The 26011-nt window shown below is 39.8% G+C and overlaps 1 protein-coding gene across 6 annotated transcripts in view; it reads left to right on the forward strand.

Annotated features, from left to right (window-relative positions):
* ERBB4 (erb-b2 receptor tyrosine kinase 4) overlaps window positions 1–26011 on the forward strand; it is a 528844-nt gene that overhangs the window by 361044 nt on the left and 141789 nt on the right. For 3 of the 6 annotated variants that reach the window (XM_050899627.1, XM_050899630.1, XM_050899632.1), the window contains exons 13-17: window positions 7381–7513; window positions 9982–10075; window positions 11550–11704; window positions 18783–18827; window positions 18948–19022. In XM_050899627.1, coding sequence (XP_050755584.1) covers window positions 7381–7513; window positions 9982–10075; window positions 11550–11704; window positions 18783–18827; window positions 18948–19022 — 502 coding nt within the window. The remainder of the gene's footprint in view (window positions 1–7380; window positions 7514–9981; window positions 10076–11549; window positions 11705–18782; window positions 18828–18947; window positions 19023–26011) is intronic. The other 3 variants (XM_050899628.1, XM_050899631.1, XM_050899633.1) reach the window with 1 other exon arrangement.

The following is a 26011-nucleotide window of genomic DNA, read 5'->3' on the forward strand; positions in this document are numbered from 1 at the left end:
TAGCTCTCTTCGTCATCCAGAGATGATCAAACACGTGATGATAACGTCAGGTGGGAATGAAGCATTGATGAAGAGTCCAAGAATAATCCTGAATAATGAAATGAGTTAACCAGTTGCAGGACAAAGAAGGCTGCACAGTCTCTATTTTCAACACACCCAACTTTATCTTGTTCTGCATTAGCTTCAGTTGCTCAACATCCATGAGCTTTGTATCATCATCTTAATGGCTTCTGTTCTCTTGTTTTTCATTTTTTCCATCTCAAGGCTTTCTCTTTGCTTTGAGTTCTTCTGAAGGTGCATATTGTTTGAACATTGAATAAGATCAGCCTTGCAAGGGAAAAGCATGCATTTTCTGGCACCGTCAGCTCCTTTGAAACTTGGAGGAAAGCCCCTGACTTCCCATGAATAACTAGTGCCTTCAGTCTTGCCAGCTAGAACGTTTGTAGGTGGCTTGTAGTTCCGGTATGCAGTCTATTTTTCTGCCCCCACATAGAAAGCCAACTACGAAAAATGGTATATTATTTGGCAAATAGAGGTGTTGCCAAGAAAGAGAATCACATCTGCCCAGGGATGATGACTTGCTAGTTGCTTTCCCCTGCAGGGGGGTTGGAGTTTAACAGGATCAAGTGGTGAGGAGGAACGTAGTTCTGTGCTAGCAGTCTAGTAACAAGTGCGTTTTGTATGTCGTGACAGGAAGAATTAGCCCTTTGAGATTTCACGTAAGGAATTTCTTGGGCTGACAGAACGGAATCTGTCTGAAGAAGCACAAGGTCTTGATGACTGTGCAAGAGTCACTAGGGTTATGTTCCAAGATCCTAGTGGTCCCATCTTGCTGGGAGATACACGAACCTGTGAACCTTCCAGAGAGCACAGGTTTCCTCTCTACCATATGAAAAACTGCTGACTGTGCGAGAAAAGTTTTGCTCTTGGTGCTCTTTGATGTTTTCTAACAGCAGATTGGCTATAGCTGTCTGATAATGATGCATCATTTAGTGAAAGAACAACCATCTCTCTTCCGTTCCTAGAGATCTAGTATAAAAATAAAATAAGCAGTAATAAGGTTGGACATAGGCCTCATGTCTCATACAGTAATGCTTCCTCTTTGCTTCAAGCTCTCTGTAACTTGCAATACATTAGAAGACAATGGAAAACCACTCAGAGGTGAACTTCGTAAGGTGCTTTTCCCTTCATAGAATAGTGTCCCGTTTGTTTCACTGGTTTTGAGAGCTTGGGGACATAGGTCTCAAAGTTGTGAGACTGACAAAGTTGTCAGGACTCCTTTGTCAAATACCTCTTTGCCCTTTCCTGTGATCACTAAGTTAGAGTCCCTTTGAAGCAGCCACAACTACAGAAACATGGGCTTCCAGGGCAAATGGAAACTTGGATGTACTGTCACATCATCCTCTTCCACTGTATGTCTTGTCACTACATTTGCACACAAAGGGAAAATGTAAACTTTATTTGACTTTTAGCTTGTTGAGGATTTGTTATAATAGAGACTCATTATTTTCCAGGAAGAAAAATACTCCTAAAGATATTTTATGAAATTTAACACCAAGGGAATCTTCATGAGGAAAACAAATCTCATTCCTTTCATTTTAAGAAGTCACAATGTAAGCTACAGTACCAAGGGACTAGTTTTAAAAATGGACTCTAACCTGTGTTCATTAAATGGACTGTATATAATGAACGTACACTAGGGGCCAAGTTACTCTGATCAGAAGGCAGTGTCTTAGACAGCTGACTTCCTGAATCCTAACAGGGAACAGTGGTTTTCTCTCTCTATGCACGTCTGTGAATGAATTGATTAATGTTTTGTGGCCTTTTGAGAGTCAGCATTAGATGAGAAGAGCTATCCTGCTGCTTCAACTCTGCCTGTCAGTCAGCACCTCTCTGGGGTTAAATGGGTTCTGCTGCAGGTTAGATGTCTAACTAAAATCTTCACAATTACTTGGAGTAAGGCAGAACTGTTCCTTAGAGCCAGATGCATTTCTCCAGCATCCTCTGAAACATCTGTGATTTTCAGGATAAGCCAACAGATGGGGGTTTAGGAGAGTTTTCTCTGAATCTTCCACTGCCTGAATGTTTGGGATCTGAGGGCAAGCCTCTAGGGTTTCCATTTCTGCCTTTCAGTTACTTTGCCTGTTCTAGACTCTGATCCTGCAGATGCTTGGGCGTATGCCCATGCCTGTCTGAGTGACAAATAAGACTAATCAGAACGGGGAGGGGAAATGCATAAGTAAATATTGGCAGGATCGGAATCCATCCTCTATGGTAGAAATACTGTCTGTTTGCTTGTATGGTAACTAGCAGGGTGTGACTTGTTAATAAAAATATCCATGAAAGATTATTTTTTCACATGGTTTCCAATGAAGAAACCAGTCTAAACCATGTTAATTATTGTAGCCACTCTCAGGTATGTTTATTATTATTTCTTTGTATCTTTTGAGTCACTATCAGCTTGTTTTTGTTTTCCTCGCTACCTAGTGATTGTTAATGGTATTACTATCAATGTGTAGCTTTTCTTAAAACTCATGTAAGAGCTTCCAAGATCTTCTAGTCAGCATCATATTTAAGTGACTTTTATGATATATCACAAGTTGATGATATCTTTTCCATACCATTTAATGCTGTATTCAGCTGACCATATAAGTCAGTGAGGAAATACAGAAAAATTGTTGAGGGAGTAAAATATTTGTGGAAAAGTTCAGTCTATATTAATGCTTCATCTCTGAGATAACACTGACGTTACAGAGTTTGGCAGAATTCTGATTTTTTTTTTTTCAGTGAAGAAGATAAAGACAACAGACTTCAGCCAGTGGAAAATGCTACAAAATTATGCAACACACAAAATATACTTTATACTCCTGATACCCTCAATTATTTCATCTTGCTCTTTCTGCCACTTCTTAACAATGTTAAAATAGTCACCAAATATTTCACCACCTCCAAGATGGCTTTTCCTAATGCTGGTTAAAAGCCTAGGGCAGACTTCACTTCTTTGTAGAATGTTGGAAATACAGGAGCAAAACATATGTGTGTTTTCTGAATTTAAAAAAAAATCCATGAACGCCACAGTGCTCTGTTGCTTTGTGTTGTCTTTCTAATATTGTCCCATGCAGGGTCAGAGCGGGGTGGGTACCTGGAAGGAATGCAACCTCTCTCTTCTCCACCTTCCCTATGCACATTCAGGGATAGAAATGTCAGTGTCCAAGCTTGTCTACACAGGGAACGTAGAAGAAAGTGGCACCTTTGAGGCTGAGCACCATGGAAAGGGTGGCAGTATGTGATCATCAGCGAGAGACTTTTGAACTGCATAGACCCTAAAAGACGCCTAGGCCTGGGAGCAGGTTACAGGAGAAGACTTGAGGGCAAGGGACAAGCTGAGGCTTCAACAGCCGTTGCACCTTTAGCACAGTCTGATAGTGTCTCTCAAGGTTGTTTAAGAGTTAGATGGCAGATGGGCATCTTCAAACTGATAAGCCAAGTGGAAATTAATTGGAGAGCATTTATCTAAAATGCAGTGCATGAAGCTCTCATCTAATGTAGACTTTTAATTGTCTACTACTATAAACTGTAGTGTTAAACACTGTGCATAAAACTTACTTCGTTATGAACATTATTAATGCAGAATGAATGACTATAAAGTTATTTGCTAGAGAATGCGCTCTGATAGTTAGATTTTACTGTTGCTCCATGCTGAAGTGAAGAATCTGCCTTTTTTTCCCAGCATGGGTTTTTTAATGGAATAGTCAGAGGTGACTCATGTTAAATATAAGTGCACACAAAATAAATGTAGAAAAAATGTTCTTTTATACAAAGTTATTTAAATAATTCCTTTTAGCTTTAGTGACACCTGCAGTGTACAGTGAAACCTTTCTAGGCAAAGGTTGTTATAAATGTGATTGTTATGAATTATGTCAATTTAGCCACCAATTAACAACTTGAGTAAATGATTACATTCATTATCAGGCGTGATGCAAAGCTAATTGAAGTCTGTGGGAGCTTTTCTATTGAGTTCACAGAGCTTTGGATCAGGCCCGTAAGTATATAGCCAAATAACAATAATTTTTCTTTTTTTAGATAGCTAATTTTCTTGTGTTCTATCTAGATTGGGGAAAAACATTGAACCTTTCTGCTTCTAACCTGTGTGACCCCATTAATAAAGAATGAATACTTGTTCTAAAACTCCCGATGAAAATGAGTTCCTATCAAAAGCATTATTGTTCTTTCCTTCCACATATGGCCGTGTGATATGCTGGAGCTTCAGAACATTCTCAGCCCATGGAAATGCCAAATAATGTGCCTAAAATGGAAACATTTCTTTAGCCATCCCTATAATTAAAGAAAAGGAAGAAAGACAAGCGTAATGGGTTTTTATAAGTTGTCAAAAAACCCACTCCCTTCTTGCCAAGATTCATTTATGAAAACATTTCTATGACTTAGAAATAAGCAGAAGGAAATAGTGATTTTTTTTAATTTTTTTTTCTGTTACTTTTTTCATAGACTACAGGCACTGTGGCTAGATTTCAATAGGGTAACCATTATATTCTTTACTGAAAAGCTCCCTTTTTATTTGCATAAGGTTACTCAGTATGTTTTCTGAGCTATCTTGTAGTAGCGGCACTTGCTATTTGAAGGGTTATTTTAGTGCAACATTGTGTGCGTGCATGTGTAAATAAATTCTGATCCCAGAGTAGTCTGACAGCTGAGAACAGCGAAAAAAAGGAAATCACTAGTAATAAAAGCACAATTTCAAGTTAGAAAAAAAGGTGAGAAAACAAATAGGAAACTGCCTTTCAATGACAAGAGTGTGTAAAACAAAATCGGAAGAATTACTAGTATTCTTAAGATTGAAAATGAGAACAAAGGGATCTCCAAAGCAGAGTGGTTTTTTTATTGCCTGACAAGTACTTAAAAGTGAGTCATTGACTAGAAAATAAAACTATTCATATAAAAAGTTTGCTTAATTAGAACTGTGATAGTTTCTGGGTTTGGGTTTTTTCCTTCTTTTTTTTATTTGCTGATACAGTTTAGGCGTGAAGCTGTCTGTTAATCCCAGGTGTCCCTGTGGCAGGCAACGTGAGGCAGGACTCATATATTTGCCTGGTCAGTGTCAGTCACATGTCACCATGAGACTGGATGAGATCAAGGGAGATTGGCAGACCAGGCGTGAAGTGCTAGAGTCTGCTCTGAGGGAGCCCTCAAGTGTGCTCTAAATCCTAAGGCATAATTGGGGTTCCACTGAAATGACCAGCTGTATCACCCAGAACTGTTTCCTGGGTGCTCCTGTAGGCAGTGAACATGAAATAGGCCAAAACTGCCCTTCGATACCAAGTCAATGCGTCTCCTGAACTGTACTGCACAAAGCCAGCATTAGACTGAGATAGACATGAAATGTCTAAAAGTAGGTGAAAAAGGAAACTGTGTGGGCTACACAGGTAGCGTTTGCTAATGCAAAGCTTTTGCATAGTTCCTTTGATTTCTATGAAGTTCGGTCAGTGGTAGCATAGTGGAACTACTGACATCTGGTAGTTGTTATAAAAATGTTGCTACGCTTAAAAAAAGTTAGGGTTAGGACAATAATGAAAAGCTGAATTTTTTGTCTCTGCTCATACTGGCTTTGTGTGGTGTGGTTCCTTTGACTGCAGCAGAATGACTCCTGATTTACAGCAGAGCTCAGGGAAACAGAATGAGACGTCTCTATGAAATGGCACGCTAAATAGCTCAGGTCTCTTGCTGTGCTGGAATCTGTGATAATTAATACGCTTTAAAGGAAATGAAATGACCACCTGCAATTACTCCTAAATTTAATTATTTTATGTTTGGCTGTACCTGATTTGAGCTTTGAGGCAAAAGAAGAATCAAAAAGATACTTCTGAACACCTTCTGGATGTTGTCATTAAGAAAGTATATGTGATATTTAAAAAAAAAAAGTATTCAAGCATTCCAGCCTTGATAAGACATGAGTGTGCAGACTTTTCATGTCCGAGGTTATTTGTGGTATTGTATTGAATAAGATACTGCTCATCTACCTGCTGAATTACATGTATTGTACAGCAGAGCCGTGCAGGGTCAGCAACAGCGCTGTACAAGTAGGAAGCATGCTGGTGAATCTCTTGTTCTTGGGTCAGTTTGCCTGCAAGGGCTGGAGGACATGAAATCTTTGATTGGTTCACCCATTGGAGCGGGTGGTAGAATTCTACCAGCAGACCTACTTTTAATTTATTATTTGACACTTCCCTTAAGTTGTTTCCAGTAGTTTAAAAAGCAAACAAGTGTTTATATATTTGCCATCTCTGATATTTCTGATCTTTGCTGGTTTTAATCTACTCAGTCTAGTATATAATCCATTTGCTTAAAACATTTCATCATGCAAGAGTGAATTCAAATTAAGAGATCTACCTTTTCGCATGCCAGGGTTTGGCTGAAACTGTGCAACTGGACTTTCTTCAGATGCTGGAGAGATAACATGTGTTTCCTTTTGCTCTTTGCGCATTTTCTCCATCTGTCACAGTCATCTAGATATTTATGTAGAGAAGTATTTATATAAAAAATACGGAATTAATTATGCTGTTTGAAACAACCTTTCACTCTTATTCTTTGTTCATTGTTTATTTTGTGTGGTTTTGCGGGGTTTAATATAAAGGCTCTTTGGCTCTTCAGGTGCTTTTGCAATAAACAATTAAAAAAATCACAGTTAATGGTGACTTTCCTTCAACTTTTTCACTACCATCCATAAGTTTTATTTCAGGGGGTTCTCAATTCAGAGGTAGTGTTTTATATTTTAGTTTAATAGCCCTTCTGTGGATTTGCACAACTGATTTTTCAAATCCTTTAAGTTTTTGGCATTTACCATGTCCTGTGTCAGGGAATTCTGCAGCTTGATCTATACTTTCTATGAAGCAAAATCTGAGTTTGGAACTCTGTTGTGTTCCTGTCTCTTTGAATGCCGATGAGGGACTTGGAAGAAGCAATGAACAATTGTTTCATGCTTACTTACCTTTTTCTTGTCATTCACGATTTTATAGACCTTTATCATGTCCTTTCTCACCCATATCTAAGGCTACTTCTCTGTTTATTCCTGGTATAGAAGCTCTTCTCTAGTTTTGATCATCCTTGCAGCACTCTCTTAAACCTTCACTCTACTATACCCTTTCTGAAAGGAACAGACCAGAAGTGTATAGTATTCAAACTGTGAGTGCGCAGTGTGTTTCTGTAGTGGTATGATGATAATCCTCTGCTTTTTCTCTATTCTGTTCCTAGAAAATCTGAACTTTCAGTTTACTTTTCTGAGTATGGCGGAATGCTGCATGAAATGTTTTCCTTTGGATTTCAGAGGACTATGTAAATTAATGACAGTATCCTCTCTCTCTGCAGCTGCCGATGGAATGGTGTGTAATGAGTTATGCTCAAGTGATGGCTGTTGGGGGCCAGGGCCAGACCAGTGTCTCTCCTGCAAGCGCTTCACCAGGGGAAGGACCTGCATAGACTCTTGTAACCTGTACGATGGGTAAGATACTTCCTTTGCACTTTTCCCTGAAGTTGCTGATTACATTGTTCAGGACTTTAATGAGTAAGTTACTTTGGTTTTACATTAATCAATAGCTGGCTCCATTGCCAGTATTACTGATTTTCAGTGAAGTATATTGTGGGATAAGTTTTAAGGATTTCCAAATCTGAATTTGTGTAGAAGGCTTTATTAGTATTCTGCTGACTAAAATTTTCATGCAACATCAAAAGTTTGTTGCATCTTTTGCATTGCTAATGATGTGAACAATTTGATTTAGGTGAAGACTTACAAAAAACCCCACCATTTAGTCCTACTTGAATATTGACACCCCTATTCAGAAACACATACAATTATGTTCTTTCAGATGAGTTACATTTAGGCATGTGATAAAGAAATTCTCTGAATAAGGACCCCAAAGTAGGAAAACTCGCTCTCTTTTTTCATAAAGCACTGTGTATGTGTACACACAAATGTAAGTAATAAAACCAACATGAGGTCTTCCCCCCCTTTCCTTTTGCTGCTCATGCATGTGCACCATCTTTTCTGGAAGATGGGTGGGGGAATACCTACATACAGCACAGCTAAGGTGGCTGAATCTGCCTTACGACAGAAAAATAGAGCTGAACTGCTTATATTAGCTGCAGCACCAGAAATTTGTAATTAGGCTGTGGAGGGAAACAGGTGGAATTTCACTTCATGTATAACTGTATAGCAAGGTCCCCTGCACCTCTTTTAAAGTCAAGATAAAAAAACTAAATTATTTTAATTATCTTTTTCAGCTCAAACTGCTAATTGAAAATAAGATCGCTGTATGGTTTCGTTCTCTTTCTTTTCCTGTCTTGGATGCCAACTCATGTAACTGTTAAGGAAAGAGTATTGAATGAACTCCCATATATACATGAAAATATTCTAAACTCTTCTATCTGGAGAATGCATGCATGCAAAAAAAAAATCTTGTCAGAGTACCATTTTATATACTTAAAAGCTCCTCTTCTCTCCTCTTCCCCTGTGACCCCCCCAAAAAATAAAAGGTGCAGACCACAGTTGTGTTGTCATATGCACCGGAATCTATTTGGTGGCTTGCCACCATGAAGCCTATCGCAGTAAGATCACAAGGAGGCTCGCATGACCAGCCCTCAAGTCAGGATGTTCTGATCTGTATCGATTAGTGAAGGGTATTTACACTTTCCACAGGCTCGGTTCCTTCCTAAATACAGGAAGTGATTTGTGACCTGGGCTTGGGGAGAAGTTTTTTGTTTGAGAGCTCTGCACATTCATCTTGCAGGGCAGCAACAGTACTTCAGGGCCAGATCAGATGTATTTGACTTCTCTTTTAGTCCTCAACAGGAAAGATCCATCTCCAAAGCCAGAGAAGGGTGAGCTCACTTGCAGTAGTCAAGTGAGGTTTTCCTCAGCTGTATTGTTGCAATAGATCCTAATGGCTGTAGAAGAGTGGAGGCTGAGCATCAATAAACTAAACACAGAGGCCTTCACCCTTTACCTGCATATTACTAGAGCCCACTAACATGATTGCGCAGCACGTCTTTAACTGGTTAATGCAAATATTTTAACTGGTTAATGCAATGAGATGGGATCCATCTGCAAAGCTTAGGTCTGTCCAGTCTGAGCTAATTACATAGATTCTGTCTGTGGTTGCTGGGAGAGAAATGACCTGTTCAGATGTTAATTCATCTCAGCCTAGAAGAGGGTGGGATGAATTGTGTTGAGAGAGTGCTGGAGGTTTTTTGTGAGGGGCAACTGGCAGCTGAAATGAGACACCTGGTGTTTGAAGGAAGAAATCCCACCTACTATCACTACTTTTTCCCCCCCTTATAAGTGGTTAATTAAAAAAAAAAAAAAAAAATCACTTGGGTGATAGTTTCTTGTGGATACATGAAATAAATGAGCAAAAGGATTTATTTTGACATTTTTCTAGATTCAGACTCAGTCTAGAATTTTTGTTGATAAAAAAGTTACGAGGCTTTTGGAGAATGGGCTTTAAAACAAGAGTGTTTGCAAAGACTTAACTAAAACAAGAGCAGCACTGTGACCAATGCTCTTTCTAATCCTTTCCTGCCTGATAGTGATGTCTCACATGTAACAAGTGGCTTCCTGAATCTGAGCCATGAGTGACAATTCCATAGATAAAAATCGAGAAATGAGTTACTTCATCCTGTTAATAAGGTCCTTATTTCTCAAGGAAAGAGGGGAAAAAACCACTATAGTTTTATACTGGTAAACAAGATGTCTTCTGCTTCACCTGCCTGTGAGTGAGGTTGCTGATGAGGCCCAGTTTTCAGCTGGTGTAAAGCAGCATAATGTCGTTAACAGAAGTGATCTCAGCTGGCACAGTCTGCTGACCTTAGGGAAGCTGAAATGATTTCCACCAAGTGAAGAGCCAGCCATTTTGTCTCAGTTTCAGTTGCACTTTTGTTTTCTCCTAACCTGCCTGCAAAATATTTTCCTAGGGAATTTCGAGAATTTGCAAATGGTTCTGTCTGTGTGGAGTGTGATCCCCAGTGTGAAAAGATGGAAGAAAACATGATCACGTGCTATGGGCCGGTAAGAACAAAATTTGGTATATGGTGGGCTAGCTTGTTAAAGTGTGCTAAAGCACAACTTACAAACCTTAAAGCAGCTATTGAAAATTAATGTTAACAAAAGCAGAAAATATGCATATTCTGCATGTAGGGAAAGAATTTTGCTCATGTTAAATTGGTGCTGGGAATAAACTTCTTTGGATCAGCCTTCTTAAGAAAGTGGTTTAAAAAGTTTTCCTTTTCTTTCCTGAGTTGTCTTAATGCCTTAGTGGTACAGATGCACAAAATTTTTAAATGACAGATAGCATGCAGTTGTGATTTGAGTGCCCTCCTTTATCACTGTTTTCATTCTTTATACTCAGTTCTGTCCTGGTCTACTACAACTTCAGTTACCTTTTTTCCCACAAAAAAGTGTGGGAATTTGTCTCAATCTCTCAGTTAGCTTGAACAATGTGTTGGAGGTTTTTTTAACTTAGGTTAGCCTTTTAGGTTGTTTTGATGAAAGTTTTTTTCATGCATCCTAAATGAATGTTAACTGCGGCTGTCACCTTTATAATGGCCAGTGAGTCTTCTTTCAAAGATTATTGCTCTTCTGTGAGATAGAAGTTGTCTTTTTCTTTTAGTCTTTTATATATTGCTAAGATTAAAAGTCACAAGTATCCTGGGCAATAAGGAGTTGTATTTTAGGCTCTTCATCGTTGAGAAAATTTAACCCGTAACTTATTTCCTTATTTCTGTGACTTACCTACTGAATGGAAAAAAGGCATCATCATTTTTGTCACAATACTGTTTTCTGCAACACAACCATAAAGGAAGAAGCTAATGTTTCAAGTGTTCAGCTCATGAGGGAAATTCGGATTTGTAGCAGGGCTCATGGACATAAAATCCCCGACCAGTGCCCAACCTGAACACCAGGTTTGGTTATACACTGGCTTATCATCACAGCTTTAAAATTTTACTTTTACATTGTCCAGGAGCCTTTGTTTGTAGTTTGCAACAGTCTAGTCTACATATGTATTAAGAACAAAGAGACCTTGTAGTTCTTCAGTATGGTTGTGACCAGATGCCGCAGGGAGAATGCAGTGTGGAAAATAATTCAGGAGTGCAGAGGTAGGGGATCCCACTGAAAGGCCATTGCAGTTGCTTTGCAAATGTGGTTCAATATTGAACAATGTTGCGGGAAATTTCTCAGAGTTAAAGTGGGCATGAAGTCCATTGTGTTAAGCACACCAATAATATTGAGAAACCCGTTTAGAATCTGGAATTTAGTCTTACACTCCGCAGAATAAGTTTATGGCCAGAAGCACCAGGATTTACGCATCTGCTGCTCCTTAACAGAGACTGGAACCATACAGCTAATTCACTGTTCAATAGTAAAGAAATGCTACTACAGTTATCGTTGAGGGTGCTGTCAATCTAGGACCTGCAATTCTAGCACAGCAGGAAAAGGCAGAGTAACTTGAATGCACTGCATTTCTTTCTTCCATGCTCTCCAGGGACCTGACCACTGCACGAAGTGTTTCCATTTTAAGGATGGTCCAAATTGCGTGGAAAAATGCCCTGACGGCTTACAGGGAGCCAACAGCTTCATTTTCAAATACGCTGATGAGGATCGTGAGTGCCATCCGTGTCATCCAAACTGCACCCAAGGGTAAGTGCAAATTCTGTGAAGTGAGCCATTCTATTTACTGTTTATAGCACATGATGATTTACATACAGTTCGGCTTGGTAAAGCACTTGTGCCACTCCTGAAAACAGAGGGTGTGCAGCAGTAATGTAACCTTTGATTTTCAGGTGTCTCATGACATTCAGGTTTCAGTCATGAATGTCCAGCAGCTTATCAAAAACAAAGCTTACACTCCTTTTGAAAACCATGGAGAACAGCTTTTCACAGCAATGCTCTTAGCTTTCCTTCTAGCTACCACTGGTTTGCAGCAAATGCTGCCATTGACACTTAAGTGTAGGGCTGTAAAATGACTTTATTTTTAGTATTTACTTGTTGACAGAGTTTTCATGTCTGCTCCTTGGTATTGGTGAACTAACCCAGCAGCACTACTGTGAGACGAAAGTGTTACTGCTCGCTTTTTCTTATGGGGACTGATGCAAAGGGTTTGTCTGAAACCAGACTTTATACAAGAGTCTGAGTCTGAGCATCAATTTCTCAAGTTCTGTCTAAGTGCCCAAAATCACTTGTTACATTTGGAAATATACAGCCCATGTATGTGAGCCAGAACTGAGAATCTGTACAACAAAATAATAGTAGTCACATACACAACTATTGTTTTGCATGCGCCACATAAGTTATAAATGTCTTTTCAATGAGACGGTTGGTGGTGTCCAGCATAGAAAGAAAGGGAGAGGCAGCCAGGGGAAAAAGAGAAAACTTCAGCCAGTGAAATAATCTTCAACAAGAGGCTCTTATTGTTTAGCAGCTAAAATTAAACCAGTAAATTATTCAATGTAATCTTGATGTCAACAGCTGTTGCCATTCAAAATGAGACCTTTTGCTAGTTTTGCAAATCTAATTACAATAGAGCCATTAGGGAAATGAAAGTGAGATCGCAAAGACACAGCCAGGATCTGTTACAGATTTGTCTTCCCCTCAGACCCTTTAAATCAGTTACGCAATAAGAAAAATGCTGCTACCATGGAAGAAGAGTGTAAGAAGAAACAATAGGAAAAGATGGGCTCACTTCAGGAGCTCTGGTCCTGGCTTCAATAGATGGTGGAAGTGCCAGTTCTGGTGGAATCTGACAAGCCCAGCTACGGATGACAGATTTACTGTCCACCCTGCAAAAGAAGTGCCTTGCAGCTCTGCTGGCCTCTCAGAAGACCAGGATGCAACACCTCTTCCCATTCCCTCCTCTTTTCTGGGGAGGTCTAACTGATCTAACTATTACTAATCTTCAAGGCACAACTGTGTTTCTCCTAGACCCGGAAGGGAGCAGAATGTTTTCCATGCCTTTCCACTTCTTCATATGCATCGGTATTTTGCAAGTGGTTGTTTATGTCCCTGGATAGAACGGGATCAAGAAGGGAGGCTTTTATGCCTTGTGATGAAAATCTGACATTCTAGTTCATAAACAAATAGGAAGGGCATTAGGCAGTTGTAACTGAACTTGCCAGTATTCATTGGTGAATACCCTTGGTGACACAGGGTTCCTTTATGCTGAGTTATGTTGTCATTTAATCTTTGAACTTTCAGTTTTCCCTTTTTATTTTCTGCGGCTGATTAGGTGAAACAACACCTCATTTAGCATTGTGTGCCAATCCCCAGAGAGATGACAAACTACCACTAGTAAAAGGGCCAAAGGTCTCACCCCAGTCACATACGCAAAGGTGTGGTTATCTCCCAGATGAGGAGCTATCCCTTTGCCATGAGTCAAATACTATTCCTCATAGAAATCCTCATCCTCTTATTACAGAGTTCATGTGTCTACTCTTAGGTATTTTGTTACCTCATAAAAACAACACCCCACCACCCCCCAAATCTGGGTAAGCATGGATATTCTTTTCTAGTGTTCCTAAAGACTTTCAGGCATGTGATTATGTTAATGAAACTGTTAATGACTGCCCCAGATGTTTGGGGGTTTTGGGTTGTCTGTCTTCTTGCCAACGTTGTCAGGGGCTGAATATGCCCACAGAGAGAAGAGAGATCGGTTACTCTCTCTCCTTTTCTCCTTCAATACTGAATTCTCTAGTTTCATACCCTTCCTTTAGAAATTAATATTTAAATTCCCCTCAATCAGGATTCTTCAGTGATATAGGTTGTGGAGGGAACATATCTTGATATTTGGCTCACAACTGAGTGGTACAGAGAAACGTAATTCTACTTCATCTAGCATGTCTGTTCTCCTCTCTGTCAGATCAATTGCTGGAATAAAACCGATGCCCTTGCAGTACAGCCTGGATGCTTGTCAAAAAGTGTTGAGCTGCTGCAGAGCAGTGCTCCCAATGTGGTGGTATCTCGCTCCTGCAGTGCTGCTCTCTTTGAATCAGGCTGCTTGCTAAAATGGGTTGTTAGTTCTCATACATTGTTTGTAGTCATCCCTACCTGGTGTTATCACCAGGGAAGATATCTGTCCCACCTCTGTGTTTCCTCTGAGCGTTTTGCCACAATTTTGTCATGGCACTTGCAGATGATTGCTTTACACCCTAGAGCGTGAGATTTGATAACGCCATTCTCCTCCCTTATTCAAGTATAATGACTGCTTCTGTTAATAGGTGTGTAATTATCCAGCCCTGCTAATGATCTTATATTGACTAAGAGAACTATCAAGGAGTGACTTCCTTGGATGCAACAACTGTGCTCTTGGCCTTGCATCCCCATGATAAACATCAGCTACTCGAAGCCAGTTTGGAGCAGATCTGAGGCACGTGGGACAGGTATCCCATTTAAGTCAAGAGAGTCAGAAAGCATTTGGCACCTCTTCTTGCAGAGCTAGCCAAAATGGAACACTTTCACAGAAATAAAATACTAATTATATAATAGCATTTGACAGTCTGCTTCCTTGCTAGGCAAGACACAAATGGGAGATCTCACTGGACACCTCCTCTCATCATATAAAGGCGTTTTCTCACACAACTTTTTGAAGGAAGTGTATTACTCTTCACCAAAACTTCATTTTCCTTCTAAACCAAGACCAGAAGAGTCATGGGAGCCTTATCAACACGTGTGTCGTCCAGAAAGGGATTTGAAGGCGGAAGTACTGTCTTGCCCCTAAAGCTTAGGTGTATTTTTAGGAAGGCATTATGAATTCCAGATGGAACAATAGTGCAAATTCAATGGCAACAAACTCTGAATGAGAAACTGTTACTATTTTGTTGATGCAAAATTTCCTCCTACCCCCTGCCCCAGTTCAACTTTCTTACTATCACCATCAGTATGCACTTCCTGTTAGCTAAGTAACCGCCTGGTTTTGAGTTGTCCAGCTTCATCCATAGCAATAGTTGGATGACCAGGTCATCGCCACAACTAAGGTTTTCTCCTGTCCAGAGTTAATCTATTTATGCTGTTGTATAATCGGTTTTGTTTGTTTCTAATGACAAAGATTTTTGAGAATTCATCTGACTAGAAATGGCTTCGCTACTCCACATCTGTGAATAGTTAAGACCCCACCTTTCAATCTTAAGGAAAATTGATGAAAGACAATATTTCTGACAGAGGGGAAAAAGGATTGTTTCAGGAAAAAACAGTTGTTACTCCAACTTTCAAAACTGTTTTAACTCATCATTTTGCCGGGTCATGTTGAGCTTCTCGTCAACCAACACCCCCAAGTCCTTCTCCGCAGGGCTGCTCTCAATCCACTCATCGCCCAGCCTGTATTTGTGCTTGGGAGGCCCACATTTTCCCTAGTCTTCCTTTTATCACTGACATACCTACAGAAGCTTGTTTTTTGTTGCCCTTGATGTCCCTGGCCAGATTTAATTCTGTCAGGGCTTTGGCTTTCCTAACCTGATCCCTGGCTGCTCAGACAATTACTCTGTATTCCTCCCAGGCTACCTGTCCTTGCTTCCACACTCTGTAGGCTTCCTTTTTGTGTTTGAGTTTGTCCAGGAGCTCCTTGTTCATCCACGCAGGCCTTCTGGCATTTTTGCCTGACTTCATCTTTGTTGGGATGCATTGCTCCTGAGCTTGGAGGAGGTGAGCCTTGAATACTAACCAGCTTTCTTGGGCCCCTCTTCCCTCTAGGGCTTTATCCCATGGTACTCTACCAAGCAGATTCCTGAAGAGGCCAAAGTCTGCTCTCCTGAAGTCCAGGGTAGCGAGCTTGCTGTGTGCCCTCCTCACTGCCCTAAGGATCTTGAACTCCACCATTTCATGGTCACTGCACCCAAGGCTGCCCTTGAGCTTCACATTCCCCACCAGCCCCTTGTTGGTGAGAACAAGGTCCAGCATAGTACCTCTCCTCATTGGCTCCTCTGTCACTTGGAGAAGGAAGTTGTCATCAATGCATTCCAGGAAGCTCCTGGATTGCTTATGCCCTGCTGTGTTGTCCCTCCAACAGATATCGAGGTGGTTGAAGTTCCCCATGAGCACCATGGCTTGTGAACATGAGGCTGCTCCTATCTGTCTATAGAGGGCCTCATCCACTCGGTCTTCCTGGTCGGGCGGCTTGTAGCAGACCCCCGCTATAATGTCACGTGTCCCTGCCCTCCCTTTAAGCCTGAGCCGTAAGCGCTCAGTCAGCTCCTCATCCATCCCCAGGCGGAGCTCCACGCACTCCACGGGGTCATTGACATAGAGGGTGACACCCTCTCCTCATCTCCCCTGCCTGGGAGGAGAGGATGACCATCTGTAAAGCGAGGATGAGCTCCAAGTGTAATTTTCTGTATAAGCTGTATTGGACTGTTGTAAGGTACTGAATATATCATTAATAAATTGGCATGTATCAGTTAACCAGTTCATTTTACAGAGCGAACTTGGAAATGAAAATATCCTCCAGGCTCCAAGCAGAAGAAGGAACCCTGGGGGCGAATGGAGTACCAGTGTGATGTATGATTGTGTCATGCTTGTACTTATATGTGTCAAAAAGTCTGAAACCAAGGAATTTACTTCCAGAGGAAAAATAACTGATGACTTGGTGGTGCAAAATAACTTGTTAATAGAAATTGCCATTACTCACACAGTATTGTACTTTACTGCATGTAATCAGGACAGCCAGTCAGAGAGTAGGAAACTGTTCAACATGACTAGGAGTAATGGAAGTTGCACCTGGACAGAATTTTCTGTTTGGGGCTGGGAAATCCACTGAAGAAGATTACGGGTTTAAATGAAAATCAATGGTATTTCAGCTTGGAGTGGGTGAGGTCCAAACAGCTCTCTCTTCTTGGATTCAAGTCCTGTTCTCCAAAAGTCTGAGAGAACAAATGTACAGATGTGAAACGACTCCAAGACAATAGGCTCTTTATGTTAGTCTGCTAGTTATCTGAACTAGTAATGGGCTCTCGGACCTCTAATTTGAAGAGGGCCTTCTTTTTATTTGTAGCAAGAGTCTGAGCTCAGCTTCTCTTGATATGCTAGGAAATGGAAGATCTGAACAACTGTTTTTCAGCCTCCTTCATTACTGAACGGGTTTTCTGCAAATTACTGAGAATGCCATGAAAGGAAGAAATGTTGGATATGTTTGAGACTGATTAGAATTCAGATAGTCCTGAATTCTGAAGTCCTGAAGCCCAGGACAGCTGAAATTTCAAAAAATACCCATCAAGAGTTCTCTCTATTAAGTTTTTGAACTGCGTTTAAGTCTACCCTTTCCATTTATGCATTATCTGGCCACCTGGGTATTTAACGAATCCTTTTTATGTCTGCACATTTGCTGAAGGAAACCATTATTGAGGAAAACCTTACCATTTGTGTTTGCATGTCACAGTTTTTATGTAAAAATAAAAATTCAAGTAAACAAACAAGAGGTAAGGTTCACTATCATTCTGCTCTCCCTGCTGGGCAGGTAAGGGGAAACTGAATTCACTGAATGTATTTTATAATGTTAGAGTGATAGCTAATTTAAATGCAGCAAAAGCTGATGAGTGGCAAGTGATGGCGAAGTGGAAAGAAGATCTCATGGGAGCATATTTGAACTCTTTCAGATTTTTGACATGCATATCCCTCTATCAAAGCCAAACTGAAAGCAGGAGACTTTAAAAAGAGTTGGGGATCATATCTTAAATTTAAAATGCCTCAACAGAAGTGAGTTTCAGTCTACTGATGTGTCAGATCACCTGCTCCTGGAGTAGACATACAGTCAAAGAGCCTGTTAATAAAATGGCTCTGAGATCTTGTTAAGGAGTTGAAATAAGTGGTTTGGTTTCCTTAAAATGCTGAGAGCTAGGTACTCCCCATGGCTACAGAGGGACTAGCTGGGCATTCAGCACTAAAGGGTGTCAGGTTGTCTTAACCCCTAAAAGCTTAACTTTATGTATCTGTCTCTGAGAATCCTGACTGCTGTGTAAATGTGTAATCGACTTGCTATTTGAATGCAGAGGGCCTAGGACACCACTTCACGTACTGCTCTTCGTGAGGGCAAGGAAAATCCACACATATCCCTGTTTTGCAAACAGACTCTTTCCCCATGATTGTGCTTTAATGGTGCTGCATAAAACGATTCCCTGCATTTCCATTGCCTTTGGTGAGCACCTGCTGATTTTGCAGGTGGAGGACTTTTGTCAGCATCTAAGGAAAGCAGAATAAAATGCCTGAATCAGCAGATGCCATTTTGCTCTGGTTTTTGTTGTTGGAAGTTCATCCTTGAGCTTCCTCGATGAAAGTATAGTCAGCTTCCAAAATATTTCTGCAGATGCCCTAGCTAGGAGCTTAGAACAGAATGAACAATTGCATCAGTTACAGAAAGAAAAAAAGATTTGCATTGTGCTCCTGGAGGTCTCGTCTTGCAAATGAACAGCTTTTGTGCAGTAATCACTGGTTTGATGATTCAGACAACATCCAGAAAAAGCAACTCTATTGTTGGGACTCCCACGTATGCAGGTGAAACCTGCCTTAAGTGTTGTTTGAGCCAAGATATGTCCAGCCTTGGAGTGCTGTTTATGTTGCTATTATTGTTCCCATTGCAAGCTTGTTTTTGTCACAAGCTATAATTTTGTGGTGACTTGGGTCTCTCTTGAGAATTATAATTAAGAATGTGGCACAAAGAGGGGATTCCTGCTTCTTGGATCTGTAAATAACAGATTTCTCTCTTTCTCTCCCTCTTTTCAATTTGGATTTGCTGCAGGTGCATAGGGCCACGTATTGAGGACTGCATCGGCCTGATGGATAGGTACTTGCTGAGTGATCGTTCCCTGTGTGTCTTCCATCCTCCACGTGTGGACAAGGGCGCATGCGTGTGCATGTCCTTGTGAATGGCAAATGACGTCTTTTGTTCTGTAATTGCCTGCAGGTGTAGAGGTCCCGCTAGTCATGACTGCATTTACTATCCATGGACACGACAGTCCACTTTACCACAACATGCTAGGTAACATCCACCACTTTTCCATTTTTGTACACAAGGTCCTTCCCTGGTTACCATAGGAATGTTATACTATCCAGTTTGTTCAGAAACGCAAATTATGGGGAGAACATAATTTGTCCTTAAGTAGGATATGCCTCTGAACATCCAAATTTACTTTTCCATTTGAAAGCCAATTAAATATTTTACTCGTTTAGGCTGATTAGAAAATGCCATGGGTTTTTTTATTTTTAGGTTAAATCGAAAAGGATTCAGTTCTGAAATTTTCTGCAGAAATACGTGTTTCTTGATGAAATTTTACTAGAAGTAAACATGGTGAAAATTCTGGTTAAATTGGAATTTACTTTTTTCCTATTTGTTGGTTTTTTTGTTTAAGACAGAGCTTAAAAGCAAGTGAAGCTTTTTCTTCCATACTTCTTCTCTGGAAAAAAGTAAATGTTTCAGCCAAACTGAATTTCTTCTTTAATTCACATAACGCTATTATTTGATTTTTTTTTTTAATTTTCTGTTTTAAAAAAAAAAGTAACCTTGCAGCAATTTTATTTTTCAGTAATGACAATTGAAACAAATTAATGTAGGAAGACTCCCAAAACATTCCAGTTATTCTCTGCATTCTTTTTCATAAAAACCCTTCATTGCCATTAAGTTTGTTTATTTTTAAATTCAAACTGGTTAGTATGACTTCCAGGCTTTGGGATTACTGTCTTGAGCTAAGACTGGATGAAAAATATATCATTTCAATCAACTTCACCTCATTAAGGATTTTACTTTGGTTTTTTTCCTTGTCTCTCAAAAAAGATTTTAAGGTTGCCTTTCCTTCCTAGTTGTGTACCTAATGTGAATATTCTTATTTCTAGCTGTTGAGGGAGAACATGTTTAGACTTGAAAAACAGTACTCTATAAATGCTATCAGATCGTATACTTGTTTAATTAAATCAATATCAGTTCTGACTTAATTCATGGACCAATGAATAAGCAACAGAAGACGACTGAGTTTTTCAATGTTTCAATATTTTGTTTTAATCTTTCTGATCTGGGATATCCAGTTTGAGATACTTCTGTGGGGAACTCCTTTTCAGATGTACTCATCCGAACTGAGTTGCCCAAAACAAGCAACCAGTTTTAAAGGTCTCCATTTTGTCAACTTTACTCAAAGCACAAATACAGAAACTGTATTATTATTTGCGTAAATTTAAGGGGCTTACCAAACTACAGAGAATGAAGGCCATGCTGAAGTTCTTTGCTTTAGTAACCAATTTAAAAATAACATGTGTTTCATCAATTGGATTTTTAATCAGTTTTTGAGGGAACATTAAGGGCTTTATACTAGGAAGACAACTTGTTGGCCCTAGTAACTCTCTTACAGCGTTACAGGCTGCTCGCTGTAGCTTCCTCTGTTGGCCCAAAGCCAGTCAGACCTTGTTCACTATTTAATTCAAGTGGTATAACTCCAAAACTTACCTTTGCATTGAAAATGTTCAGGTAGTAGTAAAGTCTCTGGAGGTACTGCCAAATACCCACTGAATTTGATGGAAAGACTCCTTTTAATCACAGTGGATGTTAGATTGGGCCCTATATTTAAAAGTGGAACCTTGAACATGATGACACAACACTAAAGGAAGTGTTGTCTAGTAGGGTGCCAAGCTTAAGCCATGTGTTAGCAGGCAATGCTTATTTTGTTTTTTATGTTGTGTAAATGATAGGTTTTGTCTCCTTGAATCTACTGTCAGGGTAGTAAAACAGATTATCAAGGGGGTGGAAATTAAAGTAATTGTTTTACTCTGCTCAAGTGAATAATTTTCTGCTCCATCCAGTCTGAGGGGGAAGACCCTCAAATGTTTCCTTTAGATCTGATGGATTATTTTTTTTCTTCCAACTTTGCTGAATTTATTTTAGGAAAATTACTGCACTGTGTTTAAATGTCAGTTTATATGTATTCTTTCACTTTCAAGCCAAAGGAGGACATTTCGTACCTTTATATTTATTAGATTCGTGAAATTGTGCATTATTTTTTTTGTGTGAAAATGATTCATTTTGTTTGGGCTAAAAATGGGCAAAACTGCACTGGCAAAGTGATACTTTTTATTACGGTAGGGGTGTAAATCAAAAATGGATGCATTTCACTTTAGATAGAACCTTTTTCATGTCCCTTTAACAATTGTGTGCCCTCCCTAGACTTACAGACCTTAAAATAATTAATAATCAGTTTTACCCTTATCCATTGACTTGGATTTCTTCCATTGGTGTGAATTAGCAGTAAGCTGAAGGGCAGGGTTCTCTGCTGTTCAGGCAGCTGAAAGTGAGAGCAGGGCTCTAGCCACAAACAATGAGGTATTTCTCATTTTCACCTGTTTCCATTTTCATACCAGTGTTGCTTTTCTTTCCAGTTTTGCAGTTTGCAAATTGGTTTTGCCATGATCCATTGACTTGAGGGCTTTTGTGTGAGTCTGGTAGAATAGCAAAGGAATTCTTAATGTCCTTTTTAGTAAAGATGAATCAGATGTGCATCACATGGCTTTTTTTCCAGATGACCAGTGAAACTTCAGTTTTTCTGTTTATGTTTGGTCCTTTATATTTTGTGGAAAAAAAAAAAATCCTTACTTTTGGCATTGCATGTCTTTCTGCATAGGTGTTTGGTTTTTTTAAAACCTTTAGCTTCAATAGAGTTCTGTCCAAAAGGATGCAAGAAACCCTTTTCTTGTCCCATTTCCAGCTCAGTGCCACGTATAAGGGCTATTTTAGCCCTTTTCCTCTAGACTACTTGATAGACTTTTCAAATGACTGTTAGGTTACTTGCTGGATCTCATGTGCCTTTTTTTTCCCTGTGAGGACCCACGTTTATTTTTGATGTGTTCAATTTATCCTCACAAAGGCTTTCACTGTATTCTTAACTGCCAGGAAAAGTTCAAACTCTAAAGGAGTTAGAAGTCACAGGAGAAATGAGTGCCTCTTCTGATTGTGGTTGGTTGCAAATGCTGGCTATTGGCATTATAGCTCTTGATTTACTGTAGTTGAAATCATACGGCAGGGAAAGCCTTTCCTCACATTTGTGACACACATTCTGTCTGTATTTATACCGTGTTTAATTCATAGCGTCTCTATCCCTATGTTGTGTGATTGTAATTCATGTGATTCGCTGAGTCAGTTTGCTGAGCAGATTTCCTGGCTGACCTCTTCGGGCTGCTCAGATGACACAGAGGCCTGAAAGAATGGGACAGGCCAGCAGAGAATTCCCCATGCAAGGTGGAATCCTTAGCTGGCATGTAACTGACATCACTGCTGCTTTGTCTTCCTTGCTGTCTCCTTCCTTCCTTCCCTGCCATGCTGAGAATCTCAGTCCAGGGAACAGAGAGGAGGAAAGAGCCTTGTGTCCTGGCTTTTCTCAGCCACTCATAGCTCTTCCTGTTGTTCTCTGCCTTTTGAGGGTGGGGAGAGTAGGTACTAGATTATTACTGTAAGGCTTCAGTTTGGGCCCCCTTCTATATGAAGCTTTCCTAGAAATCACCAAAGCAAAGATGGAGAGCAGGTGGAGGCTGGAATTTCCCAGGGTGCGCAAAGGAGTTAGCTGCCCTCCTTTCCCACCCCGTACTAGAATGACACTCCTCCTTTCAATACCTTCTGACAACTGTGGTCAGTGGTTTCTTTGGGTGGAACAGCATACTTGTTAGGAGCTCTGGAACAAAGAGTGAAAGGAGGAGTATGCCTGCTTCAAAGATTTGGATAACCATTGCCTAAAAGGAAGATTGAAAAACTGTAAAAATAATACTCTGCTGTCCATTAAGAAAATTACTCTACGCAGTCACAAAAGGCTGGTTCTTCTATGCTCCCCTGCTCGCTAGTCTGCCAGAAAAGTTTGGCTCACTCAGTTATTGAAGCTAGGCCGTGGACAAAGTTTTTACTTAAAGTATGAATTTTAAAAGTGTTCATCGTTCCTGTAATTCATTCAGCTTAATACTAGGAGAGAAGAGATCATCGAAGGAGGAGTGAAGTTTCTGTTTTCCAGTGCGTGAGAGATTACAAATCTGAAGATGTGATCAGAAGCATGTGTGCATATGATAGGCAAGAACTAGCACCTTGGTGTTACTGGTCTGAGTAAGCTGATGTCTGTCTCTATTTTATGACCTAAGAAAATTTCATTCACATTTCCCTTTTAACTAACAGAAACTAATTAGCCAGGACCACTGTTGTCAAGTGGTTACATAAAATGATGTGTAGATGTTAACTCAAATTACAATCCTAATGCTAGCTTTATATCAACAAAGGACGTCCTCTCAACAAATCATCACTTCCTAAACAAAAAAAGCTGTTTTTATGTACTGCGTGTGTGTACAAGAGCTAATTAACAGTAAACCCTATGTAATGCAGGCAAATCCTTTCATAGCGGTTTTGTACCCTTGCACAGTATGACTTCAATAGAATTTCACAGCAGCTCTGAGTAGATGATGGGGAAGGGAAACCACCTCTAATAAACTGCTGATGTTCATTGCTTTTATGGCGCTCTGTTCCATTGCTTGGAGGAAAGTGTTCCATATGCTCTGTATTTTTATAGAATAATTATAGTCATTCTGGAGGGGAAGAGGAAGAAAATCTCTGTATAAAATAAGAGGAAAAATAGGTTCTGTGAGTACAAACTAAGCTACATTACTTGATTGGTAAAAGATGCTACTCTTGAGAGACTTTTAATACAGAGCTTTCTGATGCTGTATCAGAACAGAGCACTTGAAGAAACAGGTTTATTTTTATTTTTTAAGAATCAAGACTAGAAAAACAGGCAGTTTCTTGTCCTGCCTCTGTGGGTTGGATAGAGCTTACACTTGATCTGTTTAGGACAGACTGATAGAGAAATCCCTGTTCTGTGTGAGAACTTGCTGCTCCTGAACTGGTTCTCAAACAGACCTTTACTGTGGGCACTTTTATTGTCACAACATTTCACTGCCTGGAGCTTTAGGAAGAATACATTTTGAGTACCCCGTGACATGAATGAAAGTCGCTGCAGTGATTTCTTGAGCTCCCCCACTTTTTACCACTCCCACTTAGTAAGACTGATCTATTTAGGAAAGTAGCTAGGTGGGTTTTCCTTCTTTTCTGCTGTACAGATCTGACCACAGATGATAAAGCTCTCATTGTATTAAAACTTCTGTTCTGTAACATGTTCAGGAAGATTTGTCTGTGATCTGCAGGGCTTTCTACTTCACCTGCTTTACTTAGCAGGGTTGTCTGGTGTGGTCTCATAGTATGGAAGGATTTGGTAGGATCTGCTACTATGGAGAGAAATAACCTGTTAAGATTGGAAGAGTGAAAGAACTAGAAGCAATTGTCAGGCAAGTGCTTTTTAAAATCCATTCTGTGGCTCCAGTAGTTTGAGGATCCTGTTGAGAGTGCACAGGATAGAATAAGGCCGGAAATCTGATGTTTCTAGTAGTTATACAAAGAGTGGAATATGAGGGAAATACTCTTGCAGTATATTGAGATTGTTGATACTCATAGACCAAGTTTCTCAGCAGCTGTGCTCATTTGATGGGTTTGGGTAATATTCATGATTGTGCAGTGGTACACGCCAAACAGAGAAATGCCACAGTGAGGTTACAGAAGTTGCCTTAGCATGTCTCCTTGTGGGTATAGGTGTGGCAGTCCTTATTGTCTCTATTTGGTATGTCCCAGCCCTTGTGCCTTCTTCAGCTGCTGAGCTCTGAAGAACCATTAATGCAGCTCCCAGTCTTACAAAGCAAGCAAGCAGGTTTCTTGCAGAAACGTGCAGGGACTTGTATTTGATCTGCTTAGCACAGAAGGTAACATCATGAATTTCGTAGTACCTCTGTTATCCCCAAACTTCATGCCAAGTGGTCATTAAGTCCTGCCCCTCTGTGGCTTGAGTACAAGGTCCAGCTTGGTGAGCTGTATGCATATGTTCAGCCCCACCTTAACAGCAAGCTTCTCAGTCTTATGAAGAGTGTCATGGAAAATACACAGAATGCACTAAACACAATATTTACCAAGCACTGGAGTTTTTTCAGGTCATAACCAAATTTCTTTGCAGAGACTTCTCAATAAAAGCTTTTTTTTTTCTTTGCTACCACAAGTTGCAAAATAAATTTTCAAATACATTTAAAATAAGAAAATTCTTTGTTCAGAAAACTGACTAAATTATTTTTACTGAAACTATGAGCAGAAAAAATAAGAAGTGATTAGGCCAAACGTGATAGGTCACTGCTGAAAGACGAGAAGCATTAGGAAATTCCAAATTGAAAACGGTTTGTTAGAATGGAAAACAACACACAGCCCTATTGCAGAGGTCACTGCTTTTATTTCTAATCAGGCTACGTAAGCCTTGTGTTGTGTGTCTGTATTGGTTGGGCTACACAAAGAATATATGATGCAGAAATAAAATTGTGCCATGAAGAAGTGACCTTATTATAGAGCAACAATATATATCTCACCACTCTCCAATAGGTTTCTTTTATGGCTTGAAATGAGGATTTAATTTAGATTTAATGTTGTTATAAATTAATTATCTATTATTAAAAATACATTTGTAGAGCTTTAGAAATATGTAAGATGTAGAGTTGTTTAAACCTCAGTGAATAGTTTCTTAATAATTCATTAATATTTAACACATAATAAATCAGAACTAAAGTTTGCAGTCTTACTTCCAATCTACCTGCATAATGCAGGATTTGTCACTCTTTCGTATTTAGACAATTTACATGACAAATGTATTTGAGATTAGAGTCCAGCCAAGACTTAATTCTCTGCATTCTGGCTTACTTGCCATGACCTGTCAGGTGATAAAGGAGCTGCAATTCTTGCATAAAATGGGAAGCTCTTGGTTGGGGTTCTTTAGAACAGTACATTGGTAGTGGTGTGCTTGTGTTGTAAGCACATATATAGTCAAGTCTGCATAATTAGATCTCTTCCGATCAAAGTTAGTATGTCAAGTCATATAATCTACTCTAGGTGGGGACTGCGTTTGAGTTTGGGATAGATTTATTCCTTTC

Source organism: Gymnogyps californianus, chromosome 7 (genome assembly GCF_018139145.2).
Source record: "Gymnogyps californianus isolate 813 chromosome 7, ASM1813914v2, whole genome shotgun sequence".
NCBI lineage: Eukaryota > Metazoa > Chordata > Aves > Accipitriformes > Cathartidae > Gymnogyps > Gymnogyps californianus.